At 40.5% G+C, this 22,611-nt stretch overlaps 1 protein-coding gene across 7 annotated transcripts in view; it reads left to right on the forward strand.

Annotated features, from left to right (window-relative positions):
• The window catches only part of LAMA2 (laminin subunit alpha 2), a 1,513,089-nt gene that overhangs the window by 1,019,228 nt on the left and 471,250 nt on the right, over positions 1-22,611 (forward strand). For all 7 annotated transcript variants that reach the window (XM_073627245.1, XM_073627247.1, XM_073627249.1 and 4 more), the window contains one exon: positions 10,893-11,126. In XM_073627245.1, the coding sequence (XP_073483346.1) occupies positions 10,893-11,126 (234 nt within the window). The remainder of the gene's footprint in view (positions 1-10,892; positions 11,127-22,611) is intronic.

Raw genomic sequence — 22,611 nt, forward strand, 5'->3', positions numbered from 1 at the left:
GCTAAAACCAATGGCCATTACTCCATACCCATATTACTCCATACTCATACCCTTATGCCCTGTACACACGATCAGACATTCCGAACAAAATCCATCAGATTTTTTCTGATGGATTTTGGGCCAAACTTGTCTTGCATACACACGGTCGCACAAAGTTGTCAGAAAATCCGATCGTTCTGAACGCGGTGACGTAAAAAACGTACGTCGGGACTATAAACAGGGCAGTAGCCAATAGCTTTCATCTCTTAATTTATTCTGAGCATGCCTGGCACTTTGTGCATCAGATTTGTGTACACACAATCGGAATTTGAACGATCGGATTTTGTTGTCGGAAAATTTTTTATCCTTCTCTCAAATCAGATGGAGCCCACACACGATCGGAATTTCCAACATCACAATCCGATCGCACTTTTTCCATCTGAAAATCTGACTGTGTGTATAGGGCATTAGACCTCTCTGCTGCCTTCGACACAGTTGACCACCTGCTCTTCCTCAGAAAACTACACTCCCTTGGCCTCTGTGATTCTGCTTTATCCTGGTTCTCCTCCTACCTATCTCAGCGCACTTTCAGTGTCACTTACAACTCCATCTCCTCCGCTCCTCTTCCTCTCTCTGTTGGGATATCCCAAGGCTCTGTCCTTGAGCCCCTCCTATTCTCGCTCTATACCTCTTCCCTGGGCCAGTTGATAACCTCCCATGGCTTCCAATACCACCTCTACGCCGATGACACCCAGATCCATCTCTCCACTTCTCAACTCCCCCCCTCAATCTCCTCATGGATCTCAAACTTACTGAATGACATATCGGTATGGATGTCACACCACTTTTTCAAACTCAATCTTTCTAAAACAGAGCTTGTTATATTTCCTCCTTCCTGGTTCCCCCCATGACTTTACCATTAAGATCAACAGCACAACCATTGTCACCTCCACACATGCCAGGGTTCTGGGTGTAATCCTTGACTCTGACCTCTCCTTCAGCCCCCACATCCAAACACTGGCTAAATCCTGCCACCTTAACCCCTGCAACATCTCCAGAATTCGACCCTTCCTGACTAATGACACCACAAAGCAACTTATTCACTCTTTGATTATTTCCCGCCTTGACTACTGCAACTCTCTCCTACCCTTAAGCAGGCTATCCCCCCTTTAGTCTATTATGAATGCTGCTGCTAGACTAATACACCTAATTAATCGATTTGTGACTGTTGCCCCTCTCTGCCAATCCCTTCACTGGTTTCCCCTCCCCCACCGTATAAAATTCAAAATACTAACCACACCATACAAGACCATCCACAACATCGCCCCCAGCTACATCACCAACCTCATCTGCAGATATCGCCCAAATCGTCCCCTCTGCTCCTCCTAGGACCTCGTGCTCTCTAGCTCTCTTGTTACCTCCTCTCATGCTCGCCTTCAGGACTTCTCCAGAGCCTCTCCCATCCTCTGAAACTCCCTGCCCCGGTATATCCGATCAGCCCCTAACCTGTCCACCTTTAGGAGATCCCTGCAAACTCACTTATTCATGGAAGCCTATCCCTCACACACCTAAAACTGTCCCTGAGCAACCCCCATCAAATCATTCCCTGCATCTATTACCTTTTGTACTACCACCCCCCTAGAATGTAAGCTCTACGAGCAGGCCCTCCTGTCCCTTCTGTATTGAACTGTACTGTAATTGTGCTGTCCCCCCACTACATTGTAAAGCGCTGCATAAACTGTTGGAGCTATATAAATCATGTATAATAATAATATGATCCTGTTGGAAAATTGGGACCAACATACCAACTTCTTATTCTTTCAACCCATACATGGTCTTTATTGATCCATATTAACATGGCTAGAGAGAGAGAGGGAAGTCTGGAACTCCCCCCCTTCTTCTCCTTTCCCCCCCTTTTTTTTTTACCCCCCCGATCCACCTTCCCACTTCTATACCTCTTCTTAAGCAATGTACTGCATCGATAATTAAAACCTAACATCCCGCCAGAATAAAAAATAAAAAAATAAATAAACATAAAATCCGATATAGCACGAGGCTATGTATAGAAATCAGTTAATCTAATTCTGTATAAGGCAAGACACTGTTTTTGATGCTTAATTGTTATTAAAATGTATACATGGTTCTATTATTTTGGCTTCATATGCTATTTGTAGAACTGAAGCAGTTCATATGTTTAAATGAATAACCAGTTAATTCATGCTGTACTTTTGATAACTTTTGTGAAATGATATATCTTTTGTATGTCTCATTCACCTTTACTAAAAAACTTACGGAACAAAAAAAAGATACTTAAAAGTGTCTACACTGTATATCTGGCATGTAGCATATACAGTGAAATTATAGTGTATCGGCCTTAAAATATGTCTAACAATGCTGACACCCAGAATACTTTAACAAAATGTTATATAAATGGAGCAGAGGAAAAACAATTATCGGTATATGTTTTATTGGTTCTGATATTTGAGGGGAATGAAATGCTAGGATTACAAAGATCCCATAGGATCCCTCCATCGTGTTATTTTTTTCATATGCAGGTCTTTTTGGCCACAAAGCTTTATCTACAGTACCTTGTCTAAAAAATGCATATTATGCCCAGATAGTATAATATTATTTAGTTTTTGTTTTATATTTAAGCGTAACAAATAGAAAAAAAACAAAAACATAAAGACATGATACAAAAGCACGGTATGTCACCATGCATACTTAAACATACTGAACATATTAACATGTACATAAAAAGAAGCAAGCCTGCTAAATAGGTTAAAAAAAACTATAGGTCAGAAAGAAAAGTGTAGAGCAGCCTACACATGATCTCAAGAGAACATTCATATGTGTTTTGTTAAAAAAAAACCACAAAGAGGTTTTCATAGTGTGCATTAAAATTTAACATAACGCAAGATGCATTCTGCATATATTTTATGTACATTTTCCTCCCTTTAAAAAAAATCCTTTAGGCTTTAGTGTGTTACTATTGACTATAAGGTAATGCGCCGTCTGAAAAAAAAAAAAAATATATATATATATATATATATATATATCTATATATCTAGATATATAGATATATATATCTAGATATCTAGATATCTAGATATATATATCTATATATCTAGATATATATATATATTTTAATATATAAAAACTACTGTATATATATATATATATATATAATTAAAACCTTAGTTTGAGAGTAACTCAGTTTGAGAGCGTTTTGCAAGACAAGCAAAATTTTTAAATAAATTTTGACTTGATATACAAGCGATGTTTTGATATACAAGTAGCGATATGTCACAACTGAGTATAAAACAGAATAGAGGCGTCTCTCAGTGTAGCGATATGGTTACATTTAGTAAAGGTACAACATTTAGCAAGGCACATCTAAGTATGCAGACATCTGGGGTAAAGCAGTTCACATAGACCATCCTCCATACCACCATCAATGTCATCCCTTCCACGCTGAGCTCCAGGGTAGTCTTTCTGGTCAGGATTGCAAACTGACAGCGATGAGAACCAGTGGTGCAGAGGACGGTCTATGTGGACAGCTTTACCCTGGATGCTTGCATACTTAGATTTTCCTCTTTTAATCATCAACCATGTGAGTGAAATGTTGTCCCTTCATTAAATGTAACCATATTGCTACACTTAGAGGCGCTTCTCTTCTCTTTTATACGCTGTAGCTCCTGATGGATTTTGCTTCTAATCCCCTTGTGGAGGCTGCCATTTGTGGATGGACATTTTATGGTTACACAACCTATCACATTGCTATAATCTTTTTATATGGTCTATAAACTGAAGGATTTATGAATAAATGGTTGTGGAACAAATCACCTGAGTTTCCATTATTTCTTATGGGGAAATTCGCTTTGATATACAAGTGCTTTGGATTACAAGCATGTTTCCAGAACGAATTAAGCTTCCCATTCAAGGTTTTACCATATATATATATATATATATATATATATATATATATATATATATATATATATGGTAAAACCTTGAATGGGAAGCTTAATTCGTGTGTGTGTGTGTGTGTGTGTGTGTGTGTGTTTTATATGTTCTAAAGTTTCATCTGTCTGTTAGAAGATTTTTTTTTCTAAATTCTCAAAATAAATGTAATCAAAATAATACATTAATGCATACTGTAATTATCTCTGGACCTAATGTGGTGATACAAAATAAAGTTTAATGTATATACCTTCTACATAGAAAAATCATCAATATGGCCTTGAGAATAAAGGATGTAAAATACTGTTCTCAGCTGTCTTATACATATATAAATAACACAAGACAATTTTCCGATAGTTCTTTGTAACCATAGAGATGATCTTGTTTGCACCTTCGGTTCTATTTTATACACAATAGTGCTTTAGGCTTTGTTCCATACCTTCTATTATATACCATGTACACTGCTTATTCATTTATATGGTTTGTACATTATGCAGTCCTCACCTTCCTCATTTTATCATCTTGTCACCATTCTGCACTGAGCACTTGTAATATAAATTGCTTTATAACTCAAAATTCACATCAAACAAATTATAAAAATGACCTTGGGATTCTCCTTTAGGCATGTAAAATGCTTAAGTGATTACAGTAGAGAATTTGTGAACTATCTTTTGCAGAAAGGCCTCCTTTTTTAATTGTCAGAAGCTTCTTTTTATCTAAGTGCCAACCTGGAAGCTATACATGAAAACAGGCCTGGCAGAAGCACTCCACTGGCACATGTGACCTGGTGCTTGGAAGTATTCCCAGCTGCTATTGTCACAAGTCAAATTGGTTATGATTCTTTCATTTCTAAAAAAAAAAATAATAATAAAAAGGTTTTAGCCACCTGAATTTTATTGTTCTGGTTGAACACAGAGCTACAAAATAGTCTTTTTAAAGTAGAATAAATTGGGTGTCATGAATAAAAGTGTTTTAAAATAGGCCTATCTATGTTACCATAGCCACCAATTATATTTTTCCTTACATTTTATTACCTGAGCTGACAAAATTAGGAGAGAAGCTTAATGGTAGCTACTATAGTTCATACTTCTTGTGGAATTTTTATAGAAAAGGTCCATTAAAACATACAGTAATGTATCACCTTCATCAAACATGAACTATGGACTGCATTATGCAGCAGGCGTACAGTAGCTTTATTTGATCATTTTAGAAAATGCATATGCATTTTGTTATGCATGTTGTTAAAAAATAAAAACACTATATGTTTTTAATACAGTGCATTAAAAATGTACACAACATACAATTTGTTATAAATGCATTTTACATGCATTTTCTTCTCTTTAGAATAAAAAAATCTGCCTCTGAAATCATAGACATGTAACTAAAAGTGTGCTAATCAAAATGCCTATCGCAGTATCAGTGCCCTACCATTCATTATATTGCAATGCTTTAAAAAAAAAAAAATACTAAAGGTTCAGCAATGTGCAGCACTAAATTATAACATAACTAATTTATGTAAATAGCTTCATAGATTGTAATGGAAACTTTTTCAATTTTCTCTGCACTTTTGAGGTGCTGTAAAAATACTTATTCGCGAAATCACAATACAATAGTGTGAACGGTCCTTACACCTTATGCCGCTTACACACGATTGGACTTCTCATCGGAAAAAGATATGGCGGCTTTTCCGATGGGATTCCACTCAAGTTTGCCTTGCATGCACACGATCACGCAAAAGTTCTGAACTTATGACTGTCAAGAACGCGGCGACGTACAACACTACGACGAGCCGAGAAAATGAAGTTCAATGCTTTCGAGCATGCATGGAATTGTTTCCGAGCATGCGTAGGAATTTTGTGCGTCGGAAATGCCACAGACGATCGCATTTTTGGATAGGAACTTTTTAAGACCGAAAATTTAAGAACATGCTCTCATTCTTTTGCTGGCTGGAATTCGGCCAGCAAAAGTCCAATGGAGCATACACACGGTTGCATTTTCTGACAAAAAAACTCTCATCTGTCTTTTGCGGGCCAAAATTCCGATCGTGTGTACACGGCATTACAGTTGGCTCGTTCCCCCAAAGTGCTGTTAAAAATGTTTCCTGTTTTGTTCAGTACCTAAGAAATTATTGACAGTCTTGAGCATTAGAATGTTGGGTGCAGAGGGCTTGGTCCTTTTTTGGGAAGGGCAAACATCAAAGTAATAATGCCATATGATGTGGCATCTTATGGTGCATGCTGTGTAACTTCAGCCTTATTTTTGATTTCTTGAGTTCAAGTTCTGTAAAAACTGGAAGATTCCCCATCTGATTTTTATTTGGAAGGATTTATTAGAAGAACTGAACCCTGTCAGCACTTGCCTCAACCTTTATCTGCACCAGACCTAATATATGGAACCTATGTTGCCATTACTTACTGTATGCCTCCTTTACTGTAAGGAACAGGGAGCAATTTCTGTGCAATAACAGAAAATTTATAACATAGAAAATATACTGGGTGGGTGGGGGCAATAATGGGCTTGTTTAATTCTTCTACATGCCTGCTTTTGTCAAGAGGATCATTCATGGTGCATTTGTCTGATGCCCCGTACACACAGTCGGACTTTGTTCGGACATTCCGACAACAAAATCCTTGGATTTTTTCCGACGGATGTTGGCTCAAACTTGTCCTGCATACACATGGTCACACAAAGTTGTCGGAAAATCCAATCGTTCTAAATGCGGTGACGTAAAACACGTACGTCGGGACTATAAACGGGGCAGTGGCCAATAGCTTTCATCTCTTTATTTATCCTGAGCATGCGTGGCACTTTGTCCGTCGGATTTGTGTACACACGATCGGAATTTCCGACAACGGATTTTGTTGTCAGGAAATGTTATATCCTGCTCTCAAACTTTGTGTGTCGGAAAATCCGATGGAAAATGTGTGATGGAGCCCACACACGGTCGGAATTTCCGACAACAAGGTCCTATCACACATTTTCCGTCGGAAAATCCGACCGTGTGTACGGGGCATTAGGCATTACTAAAATAACTGTTTTAACGTTCTCAGCATTACATTCATAGAAGTATAAATAACATGTCATGTCTGCAATAGAATACTAAACAATTAAATATTAAACAGATATGAACATACACTCTTGACTTATTTAGAAAGGAAGAAGGAAACCACACTAGCACAAAACAACACAAAAGAGACAAGACTTCACATCAAGATCTGTTAGCTGCCTGTGAAACACAGTGTTGGTCTGATCTGGCATTATTAACAATTGTCAGTACAATAAACAAATATGGTATACCAGTACCATACAGTTTAGCTCAAGCTTTTCCACTCTGTGAGCAGCTAAGGAAAGCATAAATATGCACCTACAAATGCCAAACAATAAATGTGGGCAGTACTGTAAAACATAGAATATCATTTTAGGTTTGGGGTTTTAGACCCATACTGGGGTGCTTTGCTGGCGCTACAGTGCTAAAAATAGCGCCTGCAAAGCGCCCTGAAAGAGCCGCTGCTGTGTCTCCAATGTTAGACTCTTGAGGGCTATCACACTGGAGCGGTGCGCTGGCGGGACGGTAAGACCCCTTTCACATTGGGGCACTTTGCAGGCGCTACAGTGCTAAAAATAGCACCTGCAAAGCACCCTGAAACAGCCACTGCTGTCTCTCCAGTGTGAAAGCACCGAGGGCTTTCACACTGGAGCGGTGCGCTGGCAACATCTTTGGAGCAGTGAAGTCCTGCTAGCAGCATCTTTGGAGCAGTGAAGGAGCACTGTGTATACCGCTCCTCCACTGCTCCTGCCCATTGAAATCAATGGGGCAGTGCAGCTATACTGCCAGCACAGCGCTGTGGTGGTTTTAACCCTTTCTCGTCTGCTAGCGGGGGGTAAAACCCCCCCAGTAGCGGCCAAAAACCGGCGCTAAAACGACGGTAAAGTGGCGCTAAAAATAGCACCGTTTTACCGCCGATGCCGCCCCGCCCAGAGTGAAAGAGGCCTTACTCTATTATCAAAGTTTTGAAGCTTTAAAGGGGTTCCCAAAATTCCCACATACCATAATTAAATGGGACTGTGCTAGAGTAATATTTTTTTTTCAGTGTTTTTATTGTTTCACAATGAACAGAAGTACGGATATTTGTTTGGATCAGAGGTCAATAAAAAAACTGTAAATTGCAAGTAGAATGTCTGAGAACACGTACTGTAAATGCACCAGTTAAACCATAAAACAGATGTTAAACAATACTTCCAGATGTTTAACTGTTTTGAATAAAATAAAAGTTGTTAACTTTTGTTTGATTTCCTTATATTCCACTCTTTGAGCGTATAGCTACGCTAATCAATGGCTGGTATACTGTACTGTGATGTAGCCCGTGACATCAGATACAGTATTTGTGATCCTTAAGGTGTTACTAAACACACAACAGTAAAATTAGTCTATATACAGTATGCAGTAAAGTGTGATAAACAGTGGTATAAAATAATCATTAAAATAGACTAAAATATCACACTAAACAACGCTAATGTTGAGCAGAAATACACATGCATGTGGCCAACTACACATAAAAAGTCATTTTTCTTAAAGAGTGGTGAAAAGTTCAGAGTGTAGTTCAAACAGTGTTCAACAGGAGATCATGAAACAGAATCTCAGTGTGCACCTTCCACCAATCAGTCCAAATTCCACCTTGTGAGAACACACTCCCCTCAGGGGGTTAAACTCACCAGAGCTAGGTAATAATAAGCCTCCAAAGAAAGACACATCCAAGCCACAAGCTGCTGCTACCACCACTCTCTCAATTGAGAATATAATTGTAATAAGCCTTGTTCCTCCTGTAAAATACTATGATTATGACTAAGTAATGTATTGATGACGGAACTATATTGAATTATGAGGGTTTTATATTCAATAGTCCGTTCAATAGATGTTAATAAAGTGGGCGCTGGTATCTAGCAGTCCGCTTATGATGTATTTTGCAGTTTTTTATATCTGTATATTGATTAACTCAATATGTGGTTTTGTACGCATTTATATAAATTTTAGCCCCATGCAGAAGAGCATAATGTGCAGTGTCAATTCATATACCTATTTTCTAGCCTGTTTGGCTGGTGGGTGTATGGATCTGCGTATTCTGTATTCATTTATCAAAAGTGCAGTGTGGCGGATTGTCCCTCGCCTCCCCCTGTAGTAAGCCGCCAGTGTTTACTCCGGCTGACGGCATGCACCTGCCGTCACACCTGTTGCGCTGTAATTGGCCGAGGAGGTTGGAGTGGGATAATATAAGCCTGTCTATTTGTCGTGTAGCCACGCCCTCTGTTGAAGTCAGCATATGACGAAACGCGTCAGAGCGTGGCTTACACGACGCTGGAAGTGACGTTTGCGCTACACCGCAGTTTGATACACAACCAGGAAGTGGATAGCGGTTCCTGGATAGCTGAGCCGGCTGATGTCTACTGCGGTGAAGTAAACGCTTCTTACGATGTGCTTTGTTGATTGCAGTGTTAATGTACGAATTTTTATTGAAGGGGGGTTTCTTTGTGTGATGTGATGGGTTTATATCCAATAAACAGGATTACGCTATGTGCGCTTTTTCTTTTGTTGTTGATTCATTTTGAGCCCTGATCATCTGGGATTCCTCCGGAGTGGTGGTAGCAGCAGCTTGTGGCTTGGATGTGTCTTTCTTTGGAGGCTTATTATTACCTAGCTCTGGTGAGTTTAACCCCCTGAGGGGAGTGTGTTCTCACAAGGTGGAATTTGGACTGATCGGTGGAAGGTGCACACTGAGATTCAGTTTCATGGTCTCCTGTTGAACACTGTCTGAACTACACTCTGAACTTTTCACCACTCTTTAAGAAAAGGGACTTTTCATGTGTAGTTGGCCACATGCATGTGTATTTCTGCTCAACATTAGTTTATTGTGATATTTTAGTCTATTTTAATGATTATTTTATACCACTATTTATCATATTTTATGTATAATTTTAAACGGCTGCTTTTTTCACTTTGTGGCTCCGTGCCTTTTGCGTACTAGCAAATTGGACGTTACTTTCATATCTACTAATTGTTTCTGCATTTGAAACAGCATCTTGTCCTGGCGCTGAGTGGTGTATTTTAGGGCCCATAGAAACACCTCTTTGTTCATGCAGTAAAGTGTGCTTGTTATACTCACTGTGGAACCTAAGGGGTTAATCCTCCACATGGTATAAAAGGCTGTTTGATCCTGTCTTCTCTGATCTTCCCCTTATTTTACTGTCCCCAATCCATCTGCTGAGGCACTCTGCAAATGCTCAGTTTGGCGTGTTTTGTTAGAGAGTTTTTTTTTTCTTGGGAGGTGCACGTGATCAGCACAGGGCCAATCAGCACTGTCCAGCCAGAGGGTCAGGGGTTCTGCAGATTCATAGGATAGTCAGAGAAGAATGAAAACTCCTCCTACAAGCTTTAACCAGACACTGAGAGAAGTCACAAAACTGCTATATACTGCTGACGAGACAAGATATTTAGCAGTTTATAGTACTAATACTAGTACTATTTTACTAAAATAATTGCATTTCCATGTTCTGTGTACTGTGGGAGACCAGATACAGTGAATGCAGGGTCTTGGGTTTAGTAACACTTTAACTATGTAGCCAGTTAAAATGCAGACAAACATTATGGAAAAAGGAAAAGAAAGGGAAAGTGAAGAGGGAAAATAAGAGTAAAATGAAAAAGAAATAAGCCAAAAAAAAGGAACAAAGAAGAAATTGCAAGAATTACTTCCCTTGGTCTAGGTCCCAACTCTCCGCACCAAGTAATATCTATTTTAGGACAAATTATAATTAGGTGGTTGAAAGAAATGAAATATTTAGGAGCTGAGGTAAAATGGTACTATTTGCCAATGACTATAATGGATGTGCTGCTGTTGTGTAAAACAGTCACTGTAAAGAAAAACATACTTAATACTGCATGTATGTATTTTTTTTAGGCTTGTGACTGCGGTGTTCCAGGATCGCTCAGTACACAATGTAATACAGACACAGGTTGCTGTTTCTGTGGACCAAATTTCTCTGGGGACAAATGTACCAGCTGCAGAGTGGGATACATGAATTACCCAAAGTGCATCAGCTGCGACTGTGAGCCGGCAGGAAGTAAACCAGAGAGCTGTGATCAAGAGACAAAGAAATGTTCATGTGAAGAGACTGGACAATGCAGCTGTAAGGTAAGAGCAACAGGTGACATGAAATTATACGTGTTCAGATTGTCTTTACAAAGCCAACTGCAAGTAAAGTATGTATTCACTGTGTCTTTTTAGTACATATAAAGTGGTTTTTACTACTGTGCCTAAAAAGCTTTCACAATACCCCTGCTGGAGTTTATTCTGTATACCTAAGAGTGGGCTACAAGAAGACTGAAAAAGATAAGAATCTATGGCACATCAGCAGAGTTTCCAATGTAAAACGATTATCGTTAAACAGCAATGAGGGATTTTAGTGATGAATGTCTTCCATTTAATGTATAACAGCACCTAGAGGAAAGATTTCCATGCAAATCTCACTGGGCTGCTGGAAGAAAATGTACAAGTTAAATACTTTCTAATAATCATTTAACCCCACAGCTATAATTTGTATACTGGCCAGGTAGATGACTTATACTATATTAGTTTTATATAGAGAGTTTTTACATTTCTATTGGCTGAAAACTGACTTTAATCAGGCTTCAGTTTTTTTTGTTTATGTTGCATTGATTGTTACTTAATGGGCCTTTTTTTTACGTTCTCTAGTGGTTATTTTCAATCGCTGCACACACGCTGAAGGTTGTTTAGCACCAAAAATGCTTAACCAGGGTAAAAAATGTTAAAGTGATTGATTGTAAACTCTCACCTTGTCAAACAACACATTCAGTTTAAAATAGAATGGAAAGGTAAAACATTTGTGTATCGATATATATAAAAATGATAAATTATTCTTTTCCCCTTTTTATAAGTGATCACTTATGCTCTGTTCTCAGCTACATAAGAGCTGAGGGAGGAGACGCAGCAGCACACTGAACTTCCCCGTGAAAGGCTGTGCAGGGGGGAGGTGTGTCAAGACAAGTCTGATCATTGGATGAGAGCAGGCTGAGCTCCCAGTATTGGTAGAGAACTGACCACCGTGTGCTCTCATGCTTAGTGTGGTCAGTTTTTAATATCCCTGTCAGGAGCACCAGGGATTTCACACAAAGGAAGCCACATTAAGAGAACAGGATACTTTTGTATACAAGAACATGGTACAGCAGGCACATATCTGGAATATGAAATTCTGGGGTGACATATTCTTTAACTAAAGCCGCGTACACACGAGGGGAATGTCCGACAGAAAAAGTCAAACGGAAGCTTTTCATCGTCTATTCCGATCGTGTGTGTGCCTCATTGGACTTTTTTTTTTCTCAAAAATTCTGACAGACCTAGAAATAGAACATGTTCTAAATATTTCCGACGGAACAAATTCCTATCTGGAAAACCGCTCGTCTGTATACTGTTCAGACAGACCAAAAACAACGCATGCTCTGAAGCGAGTACGAGACGGAAGCTATTGGCTATTGAACTTCCTTTTTCTAGTCCCGTCGTACATGTTGCGCGTCACCGCGTCCTGGACGGTCGGACTTTGGTCGGACTTTGGTTTGACCGTGTGTAGGCAAGACCACTTGAATGGAATTCCGTCGGAGTTCCGTCAGAGAAACCTTCGGAGTTTATTTCAACAGCAAAACCGGTCGTGTGTACGCGGCATAAGAAAACGCTTGTAAAAAATATTGCTTTTTTTTCAAAAGTGTCGCTCTTTTTTTGTTTATAGTGCAAAAATAAGAACCGCAGAGGTGATCAAATACCACCAAAAGAAAGCTCTATTTGTGGGAAAAAAAGAACATCAATTTTGTTTGAATGCAACGTCGCATGACTGCGCAATTGTCAGTTAAAGCGACGCAGTGCCGAATCGCAAAAAGTGCTCTGGTCAGGAAGGGGGTAAAATCTTCTGGGGCTGAAGCGATTAAGGAGGCTAAAGCCCGGTCCACACTATGAGTTTTTTCCATTCAACTCAGCGGGTTGAACGAAGATACCCTGTCAGTTCCAGTTTGAGCCCCTGTGTTAACGATCTGACATTAGTACAGGGATCTCTCCCACTGAGCTGTAGTATTCTGACAGGGGGACCGCCCCCTGTCAGCACACTCCAATCAGCACTCTCTGCAGTAGTCTCGTCTGACTAGCTGCCATACAGGCTGAATGTCGGACGTTTTTTATTTTTTCATTGAACCAGCTGATGTCGCCCAGCATCGGGCCCATGTGTACGGGGCTTTAGAAAGAAACCACCAAAAATATATGTGGAGTCTGGAGGAGTGTTATAGTCCTAGAATATCTTTTTAAGGTAAATTTTGTACATCTCAAGTTCAAATCAACACAGTTTTTTTTTTTGCATTCACTTTTAAAAGGACTGTTCAATTTGCCTAATCTATGGGAAGTGTTAATAGCTTACAGTATACAGTACATAGATTTAAAAAAAAATTAGTTTGTTTTTTTTGTTTTTTTTTTTTGTTTTTTTTATAAGGGATGCCTCAGAGGCATGCAATCACTAGCACAGTGTTTCCCAACTATTGGTCAGTCACATTTAATTTGATAACAAGGGATGTATTAATACATCTATAGTAATCCTAATGTTCATTTAAACAAATTAATCCTCCAGTTCCAGAAAAATGGCAATGGGTGTGTTTCAGCTGGCAACTTACATTTAAGACTACATAGAGATCCATATTTCTTTTTCAAGTGTGTGCATGTAGGTCCTAATATGAAATATGTGGTGAAACATTTATACTTTCTAGTGTCTTGTCTGTAATCTTTTTGATTGTTCTAGGTGATCATAGTTTAAGGGGAGGGAATGGTGTGGTGCTTATGTAGCACACAGGGGCTAGATCGTCTTGTGGAGCTTGCTGTTGATAACCATGGAGCAAAAGACACTTCTATGCAGAAGACAGAGTCATTCCTGTTGGCTAGTAGTAGAAAATTCTCACTATTACCAGGGCCAGAGTCATGATATAACCAACTGTTTGCAATGTTTGTTGATGGTGGCTGGTGTAAAGAAGAGATTATAGGAGGAATACATCAGTAGAAAAAAAAAAGCACAGAAAATAGAACAAAAAGAAATAACTGGAAAAGCTAAAATGAAGAAGAGAACGTGTAACAAACAAGAAAGAAAGCGGATACCAGAAAGCAAGGCGATCTATAGAGAAAGGGCAAAGGCACGTGAAGTGCTACATTTAGAAATTGGTGAGCTTATAACTTTCACCTCAAACCTTTGGCCTTTAGCAGGAAACTGTACAGTATACTCTGGAATCTGATTCTCACATATTATCATTAGACATAAAATTAGTTCTTTGTGGGATTACTTCCATCAGACATTAGACATAAGTGGATTGTTAAAATACTTAACCTAAAGGTTATCTCAACCTAAAAACTAAAATATAATGTCTTGAAGCTTACCAGTCCATAGATATGGTTGCTGTATTTGTTTTGTTTTTTTAAGGATAAGTATATTTTGTGCAAATACAGGAAAATGCCTGTTGACCCTGCAGGAAATGCAGTGAGCTCATAACTTCCTGTGCACAAAAAAATTACATCTAAGGACTGGTAAGCTGCAATACATTACATTTATGTTCTTAGATACACTAATACCCCGTACACGCGATCGGACTTTCCGACAACAAAACCGTGGATTTTTGTTCGAAGGTTGTTGGCTCCAACTTGTCTTGCATACACACGGTCACACAAATGTTTTCCAACAATTATGAACGTGACGTACAAGACATACGTGATATCTCCATTACGGACGCTAGTTTTTCAAGACCGAGCGCTCCTGGCTCGTACATGATTCCGAGCACGCATGAACTTTTGTGCGACGGACTTGTGTACACACAAAGTTTTGTTGTCGTAAAATTTGAGAACCTGCTAGCCAACATTTGTTGGCGGAAAGTCCGACAACAAATGTTTGATGGAGCATACACACGGTCGGACTTTCAGCCAACAAGCTCACATCCAAGATTTCCCGTCGGAAAGTACAACATGTGTACGCAGCATTAGAGTATACAGGTCCCTGAGTAGAAAAAAAACTCCCCCTGCCAGCAGCTGCAGAGTGAGACTCTTTTTCTCTGCAGGGAAGCAGTCTCTGCAAATCTACTCAGAACTGTAGCTCTGCAATCAGTAAATGTCATACTTTCGGCTTACTGGAGAGCACTGGCTCTGACTCAGGGGGCATATATAGGGGCTTCCCCATATGTATAGCAAGGGTACTTTTCTGCAGCATGGTGGAAGGACAAATGCTTTTCCATTCAGTTGCTGATTTTTTAATACACAACTTATAAGACTTCGTAGAGTTGTTTTGTATACACCTGGAATGTAATTAGGTAATTTAATCTAAAAATTAAATTGGGCTTTAATGCAAGAAATGGTATACCTTCTAGTCAAAGAGAGGTGTATGGTGATGCTTTAGAGATTTTTCAAACAAAAAAAAATCATTATATGCTGATGTAAGAAAAAAAAAGTGGAATGGTACCTCTTACCATGTTAAAGAAATATGTGATAGACAATTGGGCTAGTTGTATGCATCAGTCCTGTGCATACAACTTCAACAATTGACATTAATCATTTAAAAACAAGAAAAACATATATTAACCGCTTGCCGCCCACCGGCTGTCATATGACGGCCAGGCATTCCGGCTCTCGTTCTGGGAGGGCGTCATATGACACCCTTGCCTTCCCGGAGCACCAGGGGGGCGAGCGCGCCACCGGCGGCACTCTTGCGTGCCCACGTGTCACTGGGGACCAGATGCGCGTGCCCAGCGGCCACAATGTCCGCCGGCAACTAGCGATTGCCCGGTAACACAGCAGGACCGTGGATCTGGGCATGTAAACACCCAGATCCAAATCCTGTCAGGGGAGAGGAGACCGATGGTGTGCTCTCAGTACAGAGGAACACAGATCGGTCTCCTCCCGACTTGTGAGTTCCCTCACCCTACAGTTAGAATCACTCACTAGGAAACATAATTAATCCCTTGATCACCCCCTAGTGTTAACCCCTTCCCTGCCAGTCACATTTATACGGTAATCAGTGCATTTTTATAGCACGGATCGCTGTATAAATGTGAATGGTCTCAAAAATGTGTCAAAAGTGTCCGATGTGTCTGCCATAATGTCGCAGTCACGATAAAAATCGCAGATCGCCGCCATTACTAGTAAAAAAAAAAAAAATAATAAAAATGCTATAAATCAATCCCCTATTTTGTAGACACTATAACTTTTGCGCAAACCAATCAATATACGCTTATTGCTTTTTTTTTTTTACCAAAAATACGTAGAAGAATACATATCGGCCTAAACTGAGGAAAAAATGTGTTTTTAAAAAAAAAATTGAATATTTATTATCGCAAAAAAGTAAAAAATATTGTGTTTTTTTCAAACTTGTCACTCTTCTTTTGTTTATAGCGCAAAAAATAAAAACCGCAGAGGTGATCAAATACCACCAAAAACAAAGCCCTATTTGTGGGGAAAAAAATGATAACAATTTCATTTGGGTACAGTGTTGCATGACCGTGCAATTGTCATTCAAAGTGTGACAGAGCTGAAAGCTGAAAAATGGCTTGAGCAGGAAGGGGGTGAAAGTGCACTGTATTGAGGTGATTAAACACCTGATTATTTTCATCCCTTTTACCCAAAAAAGAGTTAGATATGAAGAAAAATTAAACTGGGTTTATGACAGTTTTAAACCTTATAATGGAGCTCCACCCAAAAGGGGAAGCTCCACTTGTCTGCCCCCCCCTTTTGCTGCCACATTTGGGACCTTTTGGTGGGGAGGTGGGAGCGGGTACCTGGTGTCGTATCGCGATGAACTGAGCCTGAAGTTCAGCCCCCTTCCTTCCCCCACACTTCACAGGTCCCAGAAGACTGTGACCCATTCATGCATGTGCAGTAGGAAACCGGCTGTGAAGTCGCAAGGCTTCTCTGCCAGTTTTCCTTAGTCAAGATGGTGGCGCCAGCACCTGATAGCCGATTGAAGAATCGGCTTGGGTGAGGACACCGCTGGATGCCTGGACAGGTAAGTGCCCCAATATTAAAAGTCAGCAGCTACAGTATTTGTAGCTGCTGACTTTAATTTGTTGGGGGGGGGGGGAGGGGGGGTTTGGAACTCCTCTTTAACTTTTATTATTGCTAATTCAAATATACTTTATGTTTGTGTAGTTACACAGGAAAAGACTTCATCTTTTAGAAGCATACCTGTTTTGGATATTTCCTGGTAAGACACTGGTAAGACCAGGAAAATGTTGTGTTTTTTTTTTTGCCTCATGCAAACTGAACATTTTGCTACCTCTCCTAGACTCCTTTCCTCCTGGCAGTGTTTTTTTGGCTGATAAAAAAAAAACGCATTCCTGTAAATGCTTTTGACTAGGGATGAGCCGCCCCCCCCTGTTCGGTTCGCACCAGAACATGCGAACAGGAAAAAAGTTTGTTCGAACACGCGAACACCGTTAAAGTCTATGGGACACGAACATGAATAATCAAAAGTGCTAATTTTAAAGGCTTATATGCAAGTTATTGTCATAAAAAGTGTTTGGGGACCTGGGTCCTGCCCCAGGGGACATGGATCAATGCAAAAAAAAGTTTTAAAAACGGCCGTTTTTTCGGGAGCAGTGATTTTAATAATGCTTAAAGTCAAACAATAAAAGTGTAATATCAGTTTAAATTTCGTTGCTAGAGGGTGTCTATAGTATGCCTGTAAAGGGGCGCATGTTTCCCGTGTTTAGAACAGTCTGACAGCAAAATTACATTTAGAAGGAAAAAACCCATTTAAAACTACTCGCGGCTATTTCATTGCCGACAATACACATAGAAGTTCATTGATAAAAACGGCATGGGAATTCCCCACAGGGGAACCCCGAACCAAAAAAAAAAAATGATGTGGGAGTCCCCCTAAATTCCATACCAGGCCCTTCAGGTCTGGTATGGATTTTAAGGGGAACCCCGCGCCTAAAAAAAAAAAAAAAAACGGGGGGTACCCCCAAAAATCCATACCAGACCCTTATCCGAGCACGCAACCTGGCAGGCCGCAGGAAAAGAGGGGGGGACGAGAGTGCGCCCCCCCTCCTGAACCGTACCAGGCCACATGCCCTCAATATTGGGAGGGTGCTTTGGGGTAGCCCCTCAAAACACCTTGTCCCCATGTTGATGAGGACAAGGGCCTCATCCCCACAACCCTGGCCGGTGGTTGTGGGGGTCTGCGGGTGGGGGGCTTATCGGAATCTGGAAGCCCCCTTTAACAAGGGGACCCCCAGATCCCGGCCCCCCCCTGTGTGAAATGGTAAGGGGGTACTTACCCCTACCATTTCACTAAAAAACTGTCAAAAATGTTAAAAATGACAAGAGACAGTTTTTGACAATTCTTTTATTTAAAATGCTTCTTCTTTCTTCTATCTTCCTTCATCTTCTGGTTCTTCTGGTTCTTCCTCCGGCGTTCTCGTCCAGCATCTCCTCCGCGGCGTCTTCTATCTTCTTTTCCTCGGGCCGCTCCGCACCCATGGCATGGGGGGAGGCTCCTGCTCTTCTCTTCATCTTCTTCTTAATCTTCTTCTCTTCTTCCTTCTTCTCTTCTTCTCTTCTTCTCTTCTTCTCTTCTTCATTTTCTTCTCCGGTCCGCTCCGCATCCATGCTGGCATGGAGGGAGGCTCCCGCTGTGTGACGGCATCTCCTCGTCTGACGGTTCTTAAATAACGGGGGGCGGGGCCACCCGGTGACCCTGCCCCCCTCTGACGCATGGGACATGACGGGACTTCCCTGTGGCATTCCCCGTGACATCACAGGGAAGTCCCGTCAGACGAGGAGACGCCGTCACACAGCAGGAGCCTCCCTCCATGCCAGCATGGGTGCGGAGCGGCCTGGAGAAGAAAATGAAGAAGAGAAGAAAAGAAGAAGAGAAGAAGATGAAGAAGATGAAGAGAAGAGCGGGAGCCTCCCCCCATGCCATGGGTGCGGAGCGGCCCGAGGAGAAGAAGATAGAAGACGCCACGGAGGAGATGCTGGACGAGAACCCTGGAGGAAGAACCAGAAAAGCCAGAAGAACCAGAAGAAGAAGATGAAGGAAGATAGAAGAAAGAAGAAGCATTTAAATAAAGGAATTGTCAAAAACTGTCTCTTGTAATTTTTAACATTTTTGACAGTTTTTTAGTGAAATGGTAGGGGTAAGTACCCCCTTACCATTTCACACGGGGGGGCCGGGATCTGGGGGTCCCCTTGTTAAAGGGGGCTTCCAGATTCCCATAAGCCCCCCGCCCGCAGACCCCCACAACCACTGGCCAGGGTTGTGGGGATGAGGCCCTTGTCCTCATCAACATGGGGACAAGGTGTTTTGGGGGGCTACCCCAAAGCACCCTCCCAATGTTGAGGGCATATGGCCTGGTACGGTTCAGGAGGGGGGGCCGCACTCTCGTCCCTCCCCTTTTTTCCTGCGGCCTGCCAGGTTGTGTACTCGGATAAGGGTCTGGTATGGATTTTTGGGGGGACCCCACGCTGTTTTATTTTTTTTTGGCACGGGGTTCCCCTTAAAATCCATACCAGACCTGAAGGGTCTGGTATGGAATTTAGGGGGAACCCCACGTAATTTTTTTTTTAAATTTAGCTCTGGGGTTCCCCTTAATATCCATACCAGACCTGAAGGGCCTGGTATAGAATTTAGGGGGTCTCCCACGTCATTTTTTTTTTTTAATTTTGGTTCGGGGTTTCCCTTTGGGGAATTCCCATGCCATTTTTATCAATGAACTTCTATGTGTATTGTTGGCAATGCAATAGCCGCGGGTAGTTTTAAATGGGTTTTTTCCTTCAAAATGTCATTTTGCTGTCAGACTGTTCTAAACACGGGAAACATGCGCCCCTTTACAGGCATACTATAGACACCCCCCAGGTACGAAATTTAAAGGGATATTACACTTTTATTGTTTGACTTTAAGCATTATTAAAATCACTGCTCCTGAAAAAACGGCTGGATTTCTCCCATAGACTTTTAAAGGGTGTTCCGCGGCATTCGAATTTGCCGCGAACACCCCAAATTGTTCGCTGATCGGCGAACTTGCGAACAGCCAATGCTCGAGTCGAACATGAGTTTGACTCGAACTCGAAGCTGATCCCTACTTGTGACACATTTAGGTGCATTAAGGGGCAGTTAATTAATTTATTGGCCAGAATAATAATTGCTTAGGCACATTTAGATGAGTTTACATGCTTTTAGGTGTGTTTACATGCATTTTGGTGCATTTACAGGCATCAAGCATTTTTTTGGCCAAAACACCACTGCTTCTGGATGCACTGGCAGTGAATTTGTTTTTCTGCTTCCAAAAGCCCTTGCCTCTAAATATCTGTGTGGGCATGGACACATATGCTAAGATGCAGAGGGCATTTAGAGGCAGGAAAAAATAACCAAATGCCCCTAGGAGCTTAAATTTATCATTTAATTGCACATTTCCAGCTAGCAAACTACATTTAAAACATACATACAGCTACTGTATGTTATATAGGTAGGGTGAAATTATCATTTTTTTTTTCCCAAATATTTTTTATTGAAAATGTTAAAGGTACAAACATAGTATAAATACACATCATAGTCAGAGACAGTTATGGCACACTGGTATTAAGACATATATGGTGTCAATAACAGCGCAGTGGTTAGTAGTCTCGCATGGTACAGGAAGAGAAAAACAGACAGTTTTTTTTTTCCTTTCTTTTTTGCACTTTTTTGTGTCGCATTGAGGAAATTTCCCTTCACTTACTATCCTTTACTTTGTAAGATTTTCCTTCTATTGTTGTTCTAGGGACATCTTGACAATTTGAACTTTCCCTCACTTATTACTCAGGTGCCCATGTTGTCCAAAACTTAAAAAAAGTTCTTTAGGTGCACTTTTATATGTCTTCAGGAAACCTCATTAGGTTTGTTGGAGATATTATTTTCTTTAGTTTTAAATTTATGGCACTTGTTTTTCTGTAAGGTTTTAACTAGCTTGCATTTCAGACAGCAGCTAAATAAAACAAGGCTCTTAACTGGGAACAGTATGACCTATGAAATATGCCTGAACATTATTATTAATTTTTACAAGAAGACAAACTGCTAGAGAAGTTTCATAAATACATTATTCATTATGTAATGCTTAAATCTGGAGTGTTCTTGTGACTTTTCTGGTAGAACAATATAACTTTTTTGTCAAGATGTAATAGTTTGCATAGCTTTTAACTTTAGAGCTCTAAGGGTCCTTTTGCGTGTGTTTTTCAATTAGATTTGTTTGTCAGGTTTTTCAATTAGATTTGTTTTTCAGCTTTTTAGAAAGACCTGATCAGAAGCTCCATGTACAGCAGATGTAGTGACATCTTCCAGCATCGATAAATAAAGTGGCCCCTACACTACCCACATGTATATTATAAATCCTCTAACTATAATGTATAATATGCAACAAAAATGAAATATCAAAGGTTGCTGCAACACATAATGTGTTCTCACAGTGTGAAAGTATATACAGTATCTCACAAAAGTGAGTACACCCCTCACATTTTTGTAAATATTTTATTATATCTTTTCATGTGACAACACTGAAGAAATTACACTTTGCTACAATGTGAAGTAGTGAGTGTACTGTTTGTATAACAGTGTAAATTTGCTGTCCCTTCAAAATAACTCAACACACAGCCATTAATGTCAAAACCGCTGACAACAAAAGTGAGTACACCCCTAAGTGAAAACTTCCAAATTGGGCCAAATTAGCCATTTTCCCTCTCTGGTGTCATGTGACTCGTAAGAGTCGGTTCACACTGAGGCAGCACGACTTACAGTGCGACTGCCTCAGGTGACCTGCACACGACAGCAGCGGCGACTTGCAAAATAACTTCTATATAGAAGTCAATGCAAGTCACCTCAAGTCGCCCCCAAAGTAGTACAGGAACCTTTTTCTAAGTCGGAGCGACTTGAGTTGCTCCTATTAGAACGGTTCCATTGTACAAAACAGAACGCGACTTGTCAGGCGGCTAAGTCGCCTGACAAGTCGTCCCAGTGTGAACCAGCTCTTAGTGTTACAAGGTCTCAGGTGTAAATGAGGAGCAGGTGTGTTAAATTTAGTGTTATCGCTCTCACTCTCTCATACTGGTCACTGGGAGTTTAAAATGGCACCTCATGGCAAAGAACTCTCTGGGGATCTGAAAAAAAGAATTATTGCTCTACATAAAGAGGGCCTAGGCTATAAGAAGATTGCCAAAACCCTGAAACTGAGCTGCAGCACTGTGGCCAAGACCATACAGTGGTTTAATAGGACAGGTTCCACCCAGAACAGGCCTCGCCATGGTCGACCAATGAAGTTGAGTGCACATGCTCAGCGTCATATCCAGAGGTTGTCTTTGGGAAATAGAAAAAGGATTAGAACTGCGCTATAACCAAGTGAGCAATAAATAATCAAAGAGCTGCACTCCCAACAATAAACATCAATTGTAGAAAGAAATATATAAAAAAAAGGGAGTTGCGCTAGTGCATGTGTAATCATAAATATGTAACCAAAAATAAACAGAGTATAATAATACGTGCAGGCACAGGTGAAAACAAATATCAATTGAATGTGATCCACCAAAATTTTGGTGGATCACATTCAATTGATAATTGTTTTCA

This window comes from Aquarana catesbeiana, linkage group LG04 (genome assembly GCF_042186555.1).
Source record: "Aquarana catesbeiana isolate 2022-GZ linkage group LG04, ASM4218655v1, whole genome shotgun sequence".
Classification (NCBI taxonomy): Eukaryota; Metazoa; Chordata; class Amphibia; order Anura; family Ranidae; genus Aquarana; species Aquarana catesbeiana.